The 13,477-nt window shown below is 41.3% G+C and overlaps 1 protein-coding gene and 1 pseudogene across 1 annotated transcript in view; both read right to left on the minus strand.

Annotated features, from left to right (window-relative positions):
* Window positions 1–13,477, minus strand: part of LOC116570010 (spermatogenesis-associated protein 31D3-like) — a 31,820-nt gene that overhangs the window by 15,437 nt on the left and 2,906 nt on the right. Inside the window, 1 exon segment of the mRNA XM_032306509.1 lies at window positions 6,221–6,244. Coding sequence (XP_032162400.1) covers window positions 6,221–6,244 — 24 coding nt within the window.
* On the minus strand, window positions 774–4,915 carry LOC116570498 (annotated as a pseudogene).

Raw genomic sequence — 13,477 nt, forward strand, 5'->3', positions numbered from 1 at the left:
ACAATTAAGATACCCCTCAATTACTGTAACCTTGGGGTAAAATGTTGCATGTCTGGGAAGGCAAGAATCATATAGGAGGAGAACGTCCCTGACAACATCCCTCAGGGCATGGTCTTCTTGCTCAAAGACTATGCCGTATATTCATATTTTGAAATGGTATCATTTGGGCCTGAGTAGACTCCAGGAGGTGAGGTCTAGCTGACACAGTATCCTACCCTCCAAATAGTTTGGGAGCAGATGAAAGAGAGTTTAAATCAAGTTCTAGACTTTGAGTGTTTTTTTCACTATTTGTAAAGGTCTGAAGATTTTCAGAGTAAGCACGTTATACTTTTTATGAAAAAAAAAGCAAATATTTTATTTAAAGATTTTTATTTATCTATTTGAAAGAGATCACAAGTAGGCAGAGAGGCAGGCAGAGAGAGAGGGGAGGAAGCAGGCTCCCTGCTGAGCAGAGAAGCCTATGTGGGGCTCGATTCCAGGACCCTGAGATCATGACCTGAGCCGAAGGCAGAGGGTTAACCCACTGAGCCACCGGCAAATGTTTTAAATATAGGACATCAGAGCAGAACCAAATAAAGGACCCCAGGATAAAACTGAGAAGGCCACTGTCCGGTTTTGTACAAGGGACTGGTGTACTTGTAGAAGCCAAAAGCATTAACTACTCAAAGTTGAACACACTGCTTCCTTTCCCTGAGCACAAACCCCAGCCCCAGTCCCAGAGAAGCACAGAGAGAACACCACTCTCTATTAGAAGAAATGTTTATTGAGGAGGATTAATATTCTTGGCTGTTCTGAAGGTTGTTCTCATCAGAGGCTATATTGTCATGAAAATTGTGAACCTTTCTCAACAAGGACTGAATGATTTCTTTAGAGAAATTTTTCTCCCTGCAAGTGCTGGAGAAGCATTTTCTGTCTGAGTAGAAGAGTCAAATCGCTAAACACAGTACGTTCATCAGGGTCACCCCTGGTGGCCAAAGGACCTGGCATACTTAATGCATGCAGGTGGGGCTTGGATGAGGCACAGAGGGCAGAGAAGAAGGGGGTTGACCCCGGCTTAATAGCTGATCCTTGAAGGCTTCAGCTTTCTGGGGATATCTGACCCTGTCTCTGTTCTGTGTAATACTTTTAAGATGGTTCTGGTTAGTACAGGAAGCTTCTTGGCTGCAGGACTTGATACTTGCCGGTTTCTTTTGTTGTGGGTCAGAGAGAGCCCAGTAGTTGGAGGGAGGTCTCTTGTCAGACCTGTAGTTCCTCCTGCTGCTGGCTTAACTCAGGCCTCAGATGCATACATATGTGCCAGGTTCTCTTCTAGGACATTCCCAAAGGTAGTGAGCTTGTGAGCTTCAGGAGGCCGATCACTCCCAAAAGTAGCTAGACTTTCAGCTGGGTCGGTGCTGTGCTAAGGTGGACATGAACTTGGCTTTTTGCTGGGGACATTCTTAATGCCCTGTGATTTTTTTCTTGGAATTGATCCACTGAGAAAATTGTCGCATCTTTTTCTGAAGTATCTTTCAAGAGGAAACTGTTCATTCTGTGACAGAGTTGAGGAAGCACGCTCTAATTTTGTCACCTCAGCATGGTGGCCCTCCTCTTTGCCTGCAGATGTCCCTATTCCTGATTCCTCACTTCTGCATTTTCTTGCTTTGGGATCCTGAGGTCTCACTTTCTTTGCACTTTTACTTTGTGAGAAATTCATAAGCTGGCCCTTACAGAAGGCCAGCTTCAAGCCCAAGGATTCCTGTGGCTCCTCCGTGCTAATTCTGCTGTCCTTCAGTTGGACGTGCAGCACCTGGGATGCTTCCAGGTCCCTGCTGCACACACTCTGAGACTGAGTCAGGGAAGGCCTGGAAGTCAAGCTCTCTGAAGTAAGAGGCATGTCAGTTGGACATCCTTGAGCCTGGTAATACTTCTCACTATCCAGTTTAAACTATAACTCACTCAGAAACTATCTTTTCAGTTCTGATAGTTTAGAATCTTGGGGAACCAATATTTTTAGTGAGGGGTGTTCTGTGGTCAGGGCAGTTTCTACCTTGCTCATGTTGACATTTATCATTTTGGAGCTTCCCAACTCACTGGTTGTCAAGGCGTCCCAAGATTGGGATTGACGGGTACACAGGTCCTTGATGTCGAATATATCCCTGGACAGCTTGGACATGGCAAAATGTTCTAAATTCTTCTCGACCATCACTTTGCCCTGTTCCATTTCTACTCTTTTACTGGAACTCACATTCTCATGCATGGACTCATGTCCAGGCCCAGCTTGCCCTGTGGGTACCTCTGGGCCACATGTGTTGTCTGGTACAGTCTCACTGGGTCGCAATTAAGCTCCAATGCTGTGTGTAAGGGGCTAAAAAGTCTGGCTGCCCCACTCAGCTATCAGGATACACTCTGCAGTCTTATGGTCAGTGTCAGAGTGTGATGCCTTCAGGCCCCCTTTCCTTCACTGACCACAGATGACTTGGTGGGGAGAGGATGATCCACCGTGGGGACTGACTTTGTTGTTCTCACCTTGTTTCCCAAAAAAAGTTTTAGAGCTTCCCTCAAGGGGTTTAGAAAACTCAATTTGGAATCCACCCCAGAAATATGCATGGCTGAGGAGGGAAAGTCAAATTGGGGAAGAGGCCATATTTTGGCTTCTCTCAACATATAGAATTTTATGGATTCAAGAACCCTGAGGGGAATACCCCACCTCTCATTCATGTGAAATCTTATAATTAGGTCTCTAGCACCTGTAGGGATCAAGAAAAGAATGTTCTAGGGTGGTACTCTGGCAGTAAACCCTACCCACCATTGTCTTTTTAGAATCTGTGTTTTCTGGAGCAGTCTGGGAACTCCCAGAAAAAGGCAATGTATTGTCATCAGCCAGCCACGAATAACACACACCTATAGGAATCCTACCTGTGGAGATCTGCCAAAATTTCTTGCCCACATGTAAACTAAGAATACTTTTCATTTGATTCTGGTCTGTGTCCTTCCTTGAGACATTCAATAATTCATTCCCTGAGTGATTCCTTGAATGACACACACAGTTACTTGTCTCCAAGGCAGCCCTCAGACCCTTCACTAGGTAGCATTCTGGGACCCTTTGTGGCCTGTCTTCTGGACTCTTCTCTAGGATATACCCAAGATACCTCCTCATATCCTTCCTTAGCTGAAACTTTGCTTGGACTCTCTCATGGAAACTTCTGGGGAGATGCAACTCAGTCTTTGCTAGATCCCTGTTACTATGGCCCTGAAACTCAGAGAATTGTGAGTGAACTTGTCTGCCTTTTTGCTGAGAGAGTTCTGATAATGTATGCTGAGGCTCCATCACTGCTAGGGACTCTAGACTTCCACAGTCATGGAGGCACCAGCGTGGGATTACCTTTCTTGAGTTTTGTAACTCCAGTGTCTCCTGGGGTTCATAGATGATATGAAAATGGCCAGGAAGGATGGAGACTGGTACATGGCGATCAGATGATTGGCTAACAAGGGGAAGATTGGGAGCTTGAGGACAAATGGTTTCTTTAGGTTTCTGGAACACAGGGACTAAAGCCCACAAACTTACCTATAGCTTCTGCAACATGTGCCATCCCAGGTGTTTATTTTCAGTCAAGATAGGAGAGTCTGATTCATTCTTGGATCTATTGAAAGACACTCCACAGTCCCTAATCTGGGATGAAGAAGGTGGTATGATCAGGAGGCAGGATTGAAAATGGGGGTGGGGGTGCCTGGGTGGCTCAGTGGTTTAAGCCACTGCCTTTGGCTCAGGTCATGATCCCAGGGTCCTGGGATTGAGCCCCGCATCGGGCTCTCTGCTCAGCAGGGAACCTGCTTCCTCCTCTCTCTCTCTGCCTGCCTCTCTGCCTACTTGTGATCTCTCTGTGTCAAATAAATAAATAAATTCTTTAAAAAAAAAAAAAAAGAAAGAAAATGGGGGTGGGTGTTCACTTTAGTGAAAGGTGGAGGCTAGGATGGGGACAGGGTTTGAGGCCAGGATTGGGGGTGTACAATGGGGAGAGGAAATAGTTGGGAATGAGGAAGTGGTGGAGATGCTTGTATTTTGATGGCAGAGGTATTATGAATTCCATTGAATAAGACAAAGTGAGACTCTAGTGGGGAAGTACTACTAGAAAACAGGAGAGTGGCTGCTAAGGACTCACTGTGCAAAGAAGGAAGACCCCAGAGCTGGCTATATTGCTAATGCAAGTTTTCTGCCAAAGCCTTGACATAGAGGAGCTGTTGATAAATAGAGAGCTGCTCTGGTTTGCCTTCAGTGTTCCATCCAATATTGGAGGATGTGGTGACCTGTACATCAAGCAGTTGCAACAACTTCCCTAAAGATGTCCTTTGGTAATCTGACCACATTTGTTTTTGGGAAATGGCACCTCCTCTTTTACTTTCTTCTCTAAAATCTGGAAAGCCATTCTCTTCTCCATTCGTCTCTGCAATAGGGCCTGGAAGATAAGACCAGGGAAAGAAATTCCACTGGCCTCCTTGTGTTTAGTAGCAGAGTCTCTCCTGAGACAGGTTTCTGGTTGATGGTAGACTTGCTCTTGGTGAACATCGGAGTGTGATAATGTGGGAAGGAACATGTTCCTGGCGTGGGCCTGCCAGTAGGTGAATTCAGAACTCTATGGGTTTGAACAGTCACTACCTCTAATTGTTGGGACATAAGTAGATATCTCACCAGTACTATCTGGAAATGAATTCTCAGGAGCAGGTTTCAGTGAGATGGGAATTGAAATGCAGTTTAAGGGCAATCTGGCAGTGGTGAAACAGATGGAGTTGGTGGTGCATGACGACAAGCAAATACATCAGTTGGATTCCTTGTCTAAGACAGATTTGGTAAGAGGTTGATACCCTGCAAAATAATGGGGTCAAGAACAGAGATGGTATTCAGAGATAAAGTGGCCTCTGGTTGTCTCAACATCATAAGGTAGGAAAGAAGTCAAAGGAAGGGATAGAGGTATGGAATGGTTCCCTGGGAATAAAGAATCCTAGGCTTTTGGCTCTAGTGATGGGAATGCCCAAGGGTGACTTTAAGAAAAAGTCAGCTAAAAGGGTCATTGGGTTAGGTGAGAAGGTGAAGGGGATTGGGAGAAAGGCTCAGGCAAAGAGGCTGGTATTAGGTCTCCTGGAGCAACTATAGAGAAGTAAAGAGATGAAGTGAATGATGAGTGAGTCACAGGAGCTGTAAAACCAAGGGGATCAGAGAAGGAGTAGCATCTTCCAGGGCCTCTGGAAACAGCAGCCAATTCACCTCAGCAGTTGTGCTGTTACACACCCCACAGAAGGGGTCTGGACATAATAGTTAATGAAAGTGTATGGTATCATGAGGCCAGCCTAGGGGCTGTGGAAGACAGGAGATAAAAAACTGCAACCAGGACCAGAATAAACATATTTGACCCTGGCTGGTCTGGCAAAGATAGCCCCCCACCCACCAACATCCCCAACACTTTCACATTCTAACTCAGAATTTTCCATCCCATGTCAATTCCAGGCTTCCCGGAGGCCCAAGAAATACATAGACTCTGCTTAAAACAGCGGTACAGGAAAGAAGGTAATGTTTACTCACCTTTACAGAAGAGAAAGCATGTTTCTTGCCTCCCCTACTTCTGACAAGTTCTCTACTCTGGGAAATGAGGAGAATGGTGAAGATAGAAGCAAGACATCTTATAAGAGGCTGAATAGAGTGTCCTTTAAAGATATCCTTGGTAGATTGGACTTGGAGAGCACCAATTATTAGGCTATAAGGTCACATGATCAGTGATAATAATAAGACTTACATTATTTGATCATTCACAGTGGGCTTTTGTATGTATTATCTATCCCATGTGTTACTGAAAACCACCTTATATGGAACATAGGTCAATGGTTACCTCAAAGAGGAAGTTGAGTATCCATGACATCACAGGTCTTTCACAAAGTCTCAGAACTTCAGAAGTTCTGACTCTTAATGTCTCACATGGCTACATATTGGACAGCACCCATTGCCCAGATCCATCACTGCTTCATGCTCAGTAATGGTCAGAGCAGGGATTCTGAGAAGGATTTTGCATTCTGACTGCATTTCCATGAGCCTCTCCTCTGAGGCCTCTGTTTTCTGAGAGGGAATGTACCTTGCAGTTGGCATCCTCAGAGATCATGGACCTGAGCCCTCATGGAAAGGACAGGAAGGGTCAGCCTTGGAGAGCTCAGGTGGCATAGGCACAACCTTACCATTCAGAGTCCCACCTTTCCTCCTCTTGGCTCTGCCCTGATGCTAGAACTAAAGAAAAGAATGAGGGGTGGGGACTCATCTCTCACTTTTCTCTCAGAAATGGAGACATTATTTATCCAAGAACACCAGGACTTTAATTTATAGAACTTTGTGTTCCTTGCTTTTCTCAATTTTAAAGTTTTATTTTGAAAAACAAAGGAGAATTTTGTCTGGGAGGTCCACACTTGATATTCTCACTCAGAAGTTCTTTGTTCAATGAGGACATACAAATTGAATCCCAACAGTCACATCTGTGCTCCCTTGGGTAGACCTTGTATCCTAGGCTATAGCTCAAACCCCAATCTCTTCTCAGAGGCTCATCACTGTTCTCCTGATCAGCCCAACATGAAGGCAGGCTTGATTGAGTGATGCTTGACATGGCAATGTGACTCATGATCAAGACTTGGGAAAATTTGTTTTCTTACACAGACCTCATACTCTCCAAATAACACAATCCAGAACTGCAGAATCATTGTGTTTGGGATTCTACCCAAGAACTACCACCATACCCAAGTAGACTGTGTGTTTCAAGTGGAAACATTAGTGCTTCCTTAATCCTTCCCCCTGTCAGATCTCCTTTCCTAGAGGAGTTAATGTCTGTTCTTTCCTTAGACTTCCCATTTTAGGTGTTTATCTGACCTACCAAACTCATTTAGAAATGTGGGAAGAGGAACAGGAAAATAAAGAGTCATTCTCTGAAGGGCAACTTCTGGTTCCAGGTCTAACATTTAAAAATCCTGGGAGTCATCACTTCAGTCTGTGAAAGAAGCAAAATGCTGAACAGACTAAAAATCAATGACATTTCTTGGAACCATAGTGGAAAACCACTACCTCAAATCTCCCTAGAGTGTCAGTGCAGAAAATCATACCTAAGATTCACTTACCTGAAACAGAAGACACTGGAGGCTCAACACTGCTCTCCTGGTACGAACACTTAAATAAACACTTTGACAAATTGCTGAAGGATGCATATGGGCTAGCATGAGAGTGAGAAACTCCTGGGGTCACAATCTCATGGGGGCCTCCCATTTATTCATGGGTTATATTACCAGGAACCCCACCTGGTTCTCATAGTAAACTAAAAAAAAAAAAAAAAAAAAAAGGAAAGAAAAAAAGCTCTTGTTTCTGGCAGGGGAGTGTAGTGTCTGAGAGAAAGGAGAAAGGTAACCCATTTTGAAAACATTGTGAAATATTCCCAGAGTGTTTTCCATAACAGAAGTCTACTCAGTGGGGAAAAGCCTACCAGAGCTTTGTGCCCCATGGGAGACGGTAAATTACACAACTATAGCAGCTCCCTCTAGCTTTCCTCTCTCATCTATAGAGTGGAAGAAAACAAAACAAAAATCTCTGAAATACTAGTGAACATCACAATCCAGGAACATAAGGCCATTAAAAGATGATTGATTAATCATGTCACCTCCCACAACACCTTACTACAGTATTGACAACTCTGGTGTAGGAACAGGATCATAGCTAAAAAGAGGTGCAAGGTATAGGTTTTATTTAGGGAGATTTAGGGAAACCTAAAGACACTAGGAGAGAGAAAAACAAGGACACTAGAGGAAACTGCAGCCTCTGATACGTATAGCTACAATAAATATTAAAGACATGACAACACCTAACCAGATTAGCATAAGACTTCACATTAAAGGTCTCTTTATTTCAGTTCCCATTACCCAATACATCATGTTTGGCTTTCAAAGAAAAATTACAAGGCATGATAAAGGCAGGGAAAAGCAAACTGGTAAGACAAACCGAGCATCAGATGTACATTCAGATATGACACATTTCAGAATTCTCATACGTCGAAGCTAAAATAACCATGATTATTATATTAAGGGCTCTACTTGAAAAGGTAGACAATATACAAAAGCAGATGATGCCTGTAAACTGAGAGAGGGAAATTCTATGAAAGAATCAAAAGGAAATGTTAGAAAACAAAAGCAGTATGACAAATGAAGAATTCCTTTGATTAACTCCTCTGTAGGTTGCATAAAGTCAAGGAAAGAATATGTGAGTCTGCATAAATGTCAGTAGAAACTTTCCAAACTGAAATACAAAGAAGAAAACAATTTTCTTAATGCTAAAATCTAGAATATCCAAGAACTGTGTTTCAAACTGTATAATAGATATGTAATTGGAATACCAGAAGAAGAAAGAACAGAAAAAATGTTTGAAGTAATAATGGCCAAGGATTTTCCAAGATTAATAACAGGTTAGCAATATAGCTGTAGCAATACACCAAGCAAGGAAATATTTTAAAAGTCTATACCTGGACATATCATATTCAAACCGTATGAAAACAAAAGATAAAATTTTGAAATAACCTAGAGGTAAATAAAAACCCTACCTCTAGGTGAGAAAACATAAGAATTATGAACGAAAAAAAACACCAATCCAAAGTTTTATAACTAATGATATTACCTTGCAAAAGTAAAAGAGAAATAAAAACTTAGAGAAATAAAAACAGGGAGTTCATCAGCAACATATCTGCCCTGCATAAATGTTAAAAGAAGTTCTTTGTCGAGAAAGAAAATAACTTAGATCTACATAAAGGAAAGGAAGAGAAGGAATGAATGAGGATCAAATAAAACTTTCATTCATCTTATTCTCAATTGACCTAATAATAACAATGATAGTGTGTCAGGTGATTATTGTATATGGATAAGTGAAATGGGATCAGTGGTATAAGGGACAGGAGGAATTGGACACTCCTGCACTATCTATGAAGTGATATAACATTATATGAAAGTGGACTTAGAGTAGTTGTAAATATATATTACAAACTCTAGGACAACCACTAAAATATTTTTAAACAGAGAATAATTGATCAGCTAACAAAAATGAGAAAACAATTATATATCATGCTTTTTCAAAACCAGAAAAGGCAGCAAAAGAGGTGAAGGATAGGTATAATGAATAGCAAACAGTACGGACAAGGTAGAGATATTAATCCTACTATATTTAAAAATCTCTTGGGGCACCTGGGTGTTTCAGTAGGATAAGCAGCTGCCTTCTGCACATGTCATGATTCAAAGGTCCTGGGATTGAGCCCCGCATGGGGCTCCTGGCTCAGTGGAGATCTTGCTTCTCCCTCTTCATCTATCTGCTGCTGTGACTACTTGTGCTCCCTCTCTCTGTCAAGTAAATAAAATCTTTAAAAAAATAAAATAAAATCACTAAATGGAAGTAGTCTAAATTCACCAATTAAAAGAGGAGACTGTCAGAGCACATTAAAAAAAACAAGACATAATTATATGTTGTCTATAAAATACTCACTTTTAAAAATAATGGTACAGATAGATTAAAAACAAAGAGACAGAAAAAAATGTACCATGCTAACACTAACAAAAATAAAATACAAGTAATTATATTATTTTGGACAAAGCAAACTTCACAACATGGAAAATTATCAGGGGTAAAGAAGAGCATTACGTAACACCAAAGAGGTCAATTCTCCAAGAAGACAGAACACTCCTTAACAGGTACACTTGTAAGAACATAGTGTCAAAATATGTGAGACAAAAACTGTTATAATTGCAAGAAAAAATGGATGAATCCACTGTTATTGTTGGAGATTTCAACAGCCCTTCTCAGAAGTGGGCAGATTCAGCTGGCAGAAAACCAGTAAAGATACAGTTGCCCCAAACAAACATCATCAATAAACTCGCTCTAATTGACATTTATAGAATACCTCATCCAACCACAGAATACACAAACTTCTCAAGATCACATGGAACGTTCACTAAGATGGACTATATTGAGGGCCATAAAACACACCTTAACAAATATAAAATAGAAATCACACAAAGTATTTTCAGACCCTAGTAGACTTAAACTAGAAATCAACTACAAAAGATAGCTGAAATCCCAACATGTTTAGATTATATTAAATGACACACAACTAATACACGGGCCAAGAAAGGAGACTCAAAAGAAAAGAAATATTTTAAACCAAAGGAAAATTAAAGTACAACTGAAGGGGCACGTAGGTGGCTCAATCGGTACGCATCTGGCTCTTGGTCTCAGCTCAGGTCTTGATCTCAGGGTCACAAGTTCAAGCCCTGTCGGGCTCTACACTGAGCTTAGAGACTCATAAAATAAAATAAAATAAAATCTACTTAAAATTTGTAAGATTCAGCAAAAGCATCATTTGGAAGTTGTTTTGAATTCATCTATTTGAAAAGAAAGATTTAGTATCTCTCAGGGATTTTACTTACCTGATTGACATCTCTGTTTCCAAAGTACTGGTAAAAATGGTTTCCTCTTTCAGTAGCACAGCACCAGGAGGAGGAGCCCCACCCGACCCAGGAAGGCAAGGATGGAAAGACTGAGCAAGTATAATTGGAGTTCAGCCATGGTGTAGTAAGGCTTCTCAGACAAAGATGGTTCACATCATTGCAAGTACACTCCTGCCTCAGGCAGCTGGGCATGGAGAATCCATGTGCTAGACAAGAGTTCCAGGCCCACATCACAGGGCTTTAGTATAGACACCAAAGGTTCCTGAGTGCTGGGGAGGGGACAGCACAGGAGAGAGAAACTCACATGCAACCCTTCCCCCACTATCCATCCCAGCAGATGTGTCCATCCTTCCTGGCCTGTTAGATGCCTCCAGCCTACCTTCCTGCTCCACCTAGTCACATATCATATATTTACCTTAGTGAAATGTTCTCGGTCCCCTGTTACCCTATTACCTGAGACCCTTCTCTCTACTTGATGATCTCACTTTGGACCTCAATTCATCTCTGAAGGTTTGCTCTACCCTGGGATTTACACCCTCAAGATCTACTCTGCCTTCAGCTGCAGCTCTCCCTCATGCATTTTTCCCTGTATGAAGCCAGAAATAGACTCAGCCGCAGCCCCACCCCCATAGCTCCGCCAAAGTATCCAAAAGTATTGAATACCAAAAAGTATTCAAAAGTTCACTAAAAAGCATGAGAAAGCAGAATAGCCTGTACCAAGGAACAGAAAGCATGACAAAGAGGGAGACAAGGGCACGACACACCCATGGAACTGAGGCAAACAACTTAAAAATTTTAGTAATTCTTTCATTTCCCCAAATCCCTCTTAGGCTATTCATGCCCTACAGGTTCTCCCTCCTGCTCCCTCTTCCCTCTCTGTCAAGTCCCCCCTTCTCCCCCCAACATTTTAAAGATTCTTTTATTTTACAGAGCGAGGGTGCTGCATCACAGCAGACCAAACTCTCTTGATTTAGGAGGTGGGCTCCTCTAGCTTAATGTCTAATGAGCACAACTGTAACTATACCTAGCAATACCTTTTGGTTTTTTGAATGACACCTATGTTTATTTCTTCCATGAAAACTGTTTTTCCCACATAGCTTTTACCTTTTCACCAAAATACCTTATTGTGATCTCTACCAATGTGAAATGATAATGTCATTTTTGTTGATGGTTATATGTATTTATTTCTTCTCCCCATGCTACCTAGTCATTTAATAGTTGGAACCCTTACGGCTTCATTATTTAGATTATAAACTGTTGAAATTAAGCCCTCTATCATTTCCTTACTTGACTTGGCCTACATTCCCTCGCTGATGAATAAGTCTTGGCCCTAGACACCCAATCCTTTCCCTCCCATATGAGGAGTGTTTGCCAGTAATGACAGCCTTCTTTTCCTCTCGTAACCTGCATCCACAGCTTCACCATTGTCCCTCCCAAAGGAAAGTACACTTCTAGCCCGCCCCACTTCACATACCTTCCCTTGACTGCAGGATGTCTGTTAAAAAATCCCTCCACATATCTTTGAATTTCTGGAATTGTTTTTAAATAGGCCCCTAGGACTCACAACTATAAAAACATCCTTAAAGTCTGACCAAGATAAGCTTCACCCAAAAAAAATGTCCAGGTGAGATAGGGTTATAAATATGGCACATCAAATTGATTTTTCAAACCTGGCCTTGTTCTAAAAGAGGCTGAGAAACTGATCCCAATTAACGGAAACTAAAGATACACAGCAACTGGATGTAGTATGTCATCCTAGACTAACTCCTGTAAGGAGGTTTACACACACACACACACACACACACACACACATACACACACACAGGACATTACTTGATAAATTGATAAAAATGGAATTTGACTGGGAGAATAGTTAAAAGTTTTATGTCAACATGAAATTTACCAAAGGAGATAACTGTGCTGCAGAGAATATTCTTTTTAATAAGAAATACACTATGAAATATTCAGGGAGAAAATGTGTGATGCATGACATGTATTCTCAAATATTCAAGAATTTATGCATAATTTTCATATGAATATATGTGTCTTCCTATATGTAGAGAAGGGGAAGGTGAAAAGGAGAGAGAGATTGTAAACAGGTCAAATTCTTAATAGGTAAATCTGGATAAAGGGTATATGGCTTTACCATCTATGGCTTTACCATCTATGCAACTTTCCCCCAACTTTATTTTCAAATACACTGTAAAAATGAATTTAACCCAACCTTTGAGATTTCTGGCTTTTATTCCAGAAGCTACTGCCTCCACCATACCCCAGCCCCAGATGTGTGCAATGCCAACTTTAAAACAGTTGTCTCAAGTTCTGTCCAATACAAGAAACGTGGGATGTTCTCTGCACATTTGAAACATGCTAACATTTCAACAAGGTTTTACAAAATTGGAAAAGAGCACCCCCACTCAAAAAAAAAATTTTAGAAATTATATGCAATATAAAATAAACAACAAAGAACAAATATTCTACATGTTTACTAACACAGAACCCCTAATTTCATTTTTCTCTGGTGCCACCAGGTTGCTCTTCTCCTAGGTTTTGCAGTGTGAATTGATTTGCCAGTTCTTTGTTTGCTCTGCTAGTCAGTTACCAGTCCTCCACCAGATTTCCGTCTTCCAAAAATGTGTTGACCACCTTTGGTCTGTATGCTCCCCTTCTTGTCATCTTTAAGCATTTATTTTTAAGTCCTTTGTTTTAACAGCTTTATTGAAATACAGCTCACATACCATAAAATTCACTCATTTAACTTGTGTAATTCCTTGATTTTCAGTATATGCTTCGGCACAGTTAATTTTAAAATGTTGTCATGACCTAAAGAGAATCAAATCTTCAAACTTTTGCTATTATTCTCCTCCCCCCTCCTCCCTCCACCTCTAAGATGTACTACATTCTGCTTCTAGGTTTTCCTATTCTGGACATTTCATGTGAATGGAATCCTATGTGGTCATTAGTGACTGGCTTCTTTCATTTAACGTGTTTTCAA

This window comes from Mustela erminea, chromosome 12, assembly GCF_009829155.1.
Source record: "Mustela erminea isolate mMusErm1 chromosome 12, mMusErm1.Pri, whole genome shotgun sequence".
In the NCBI taxonomy this organism is placed as follows: domain Eukaryota; kingdom Metazoa; phylum Chordata; class Mammalia; order Carnivora; family Mustelidae; genus Mustela; species Mustela erminea.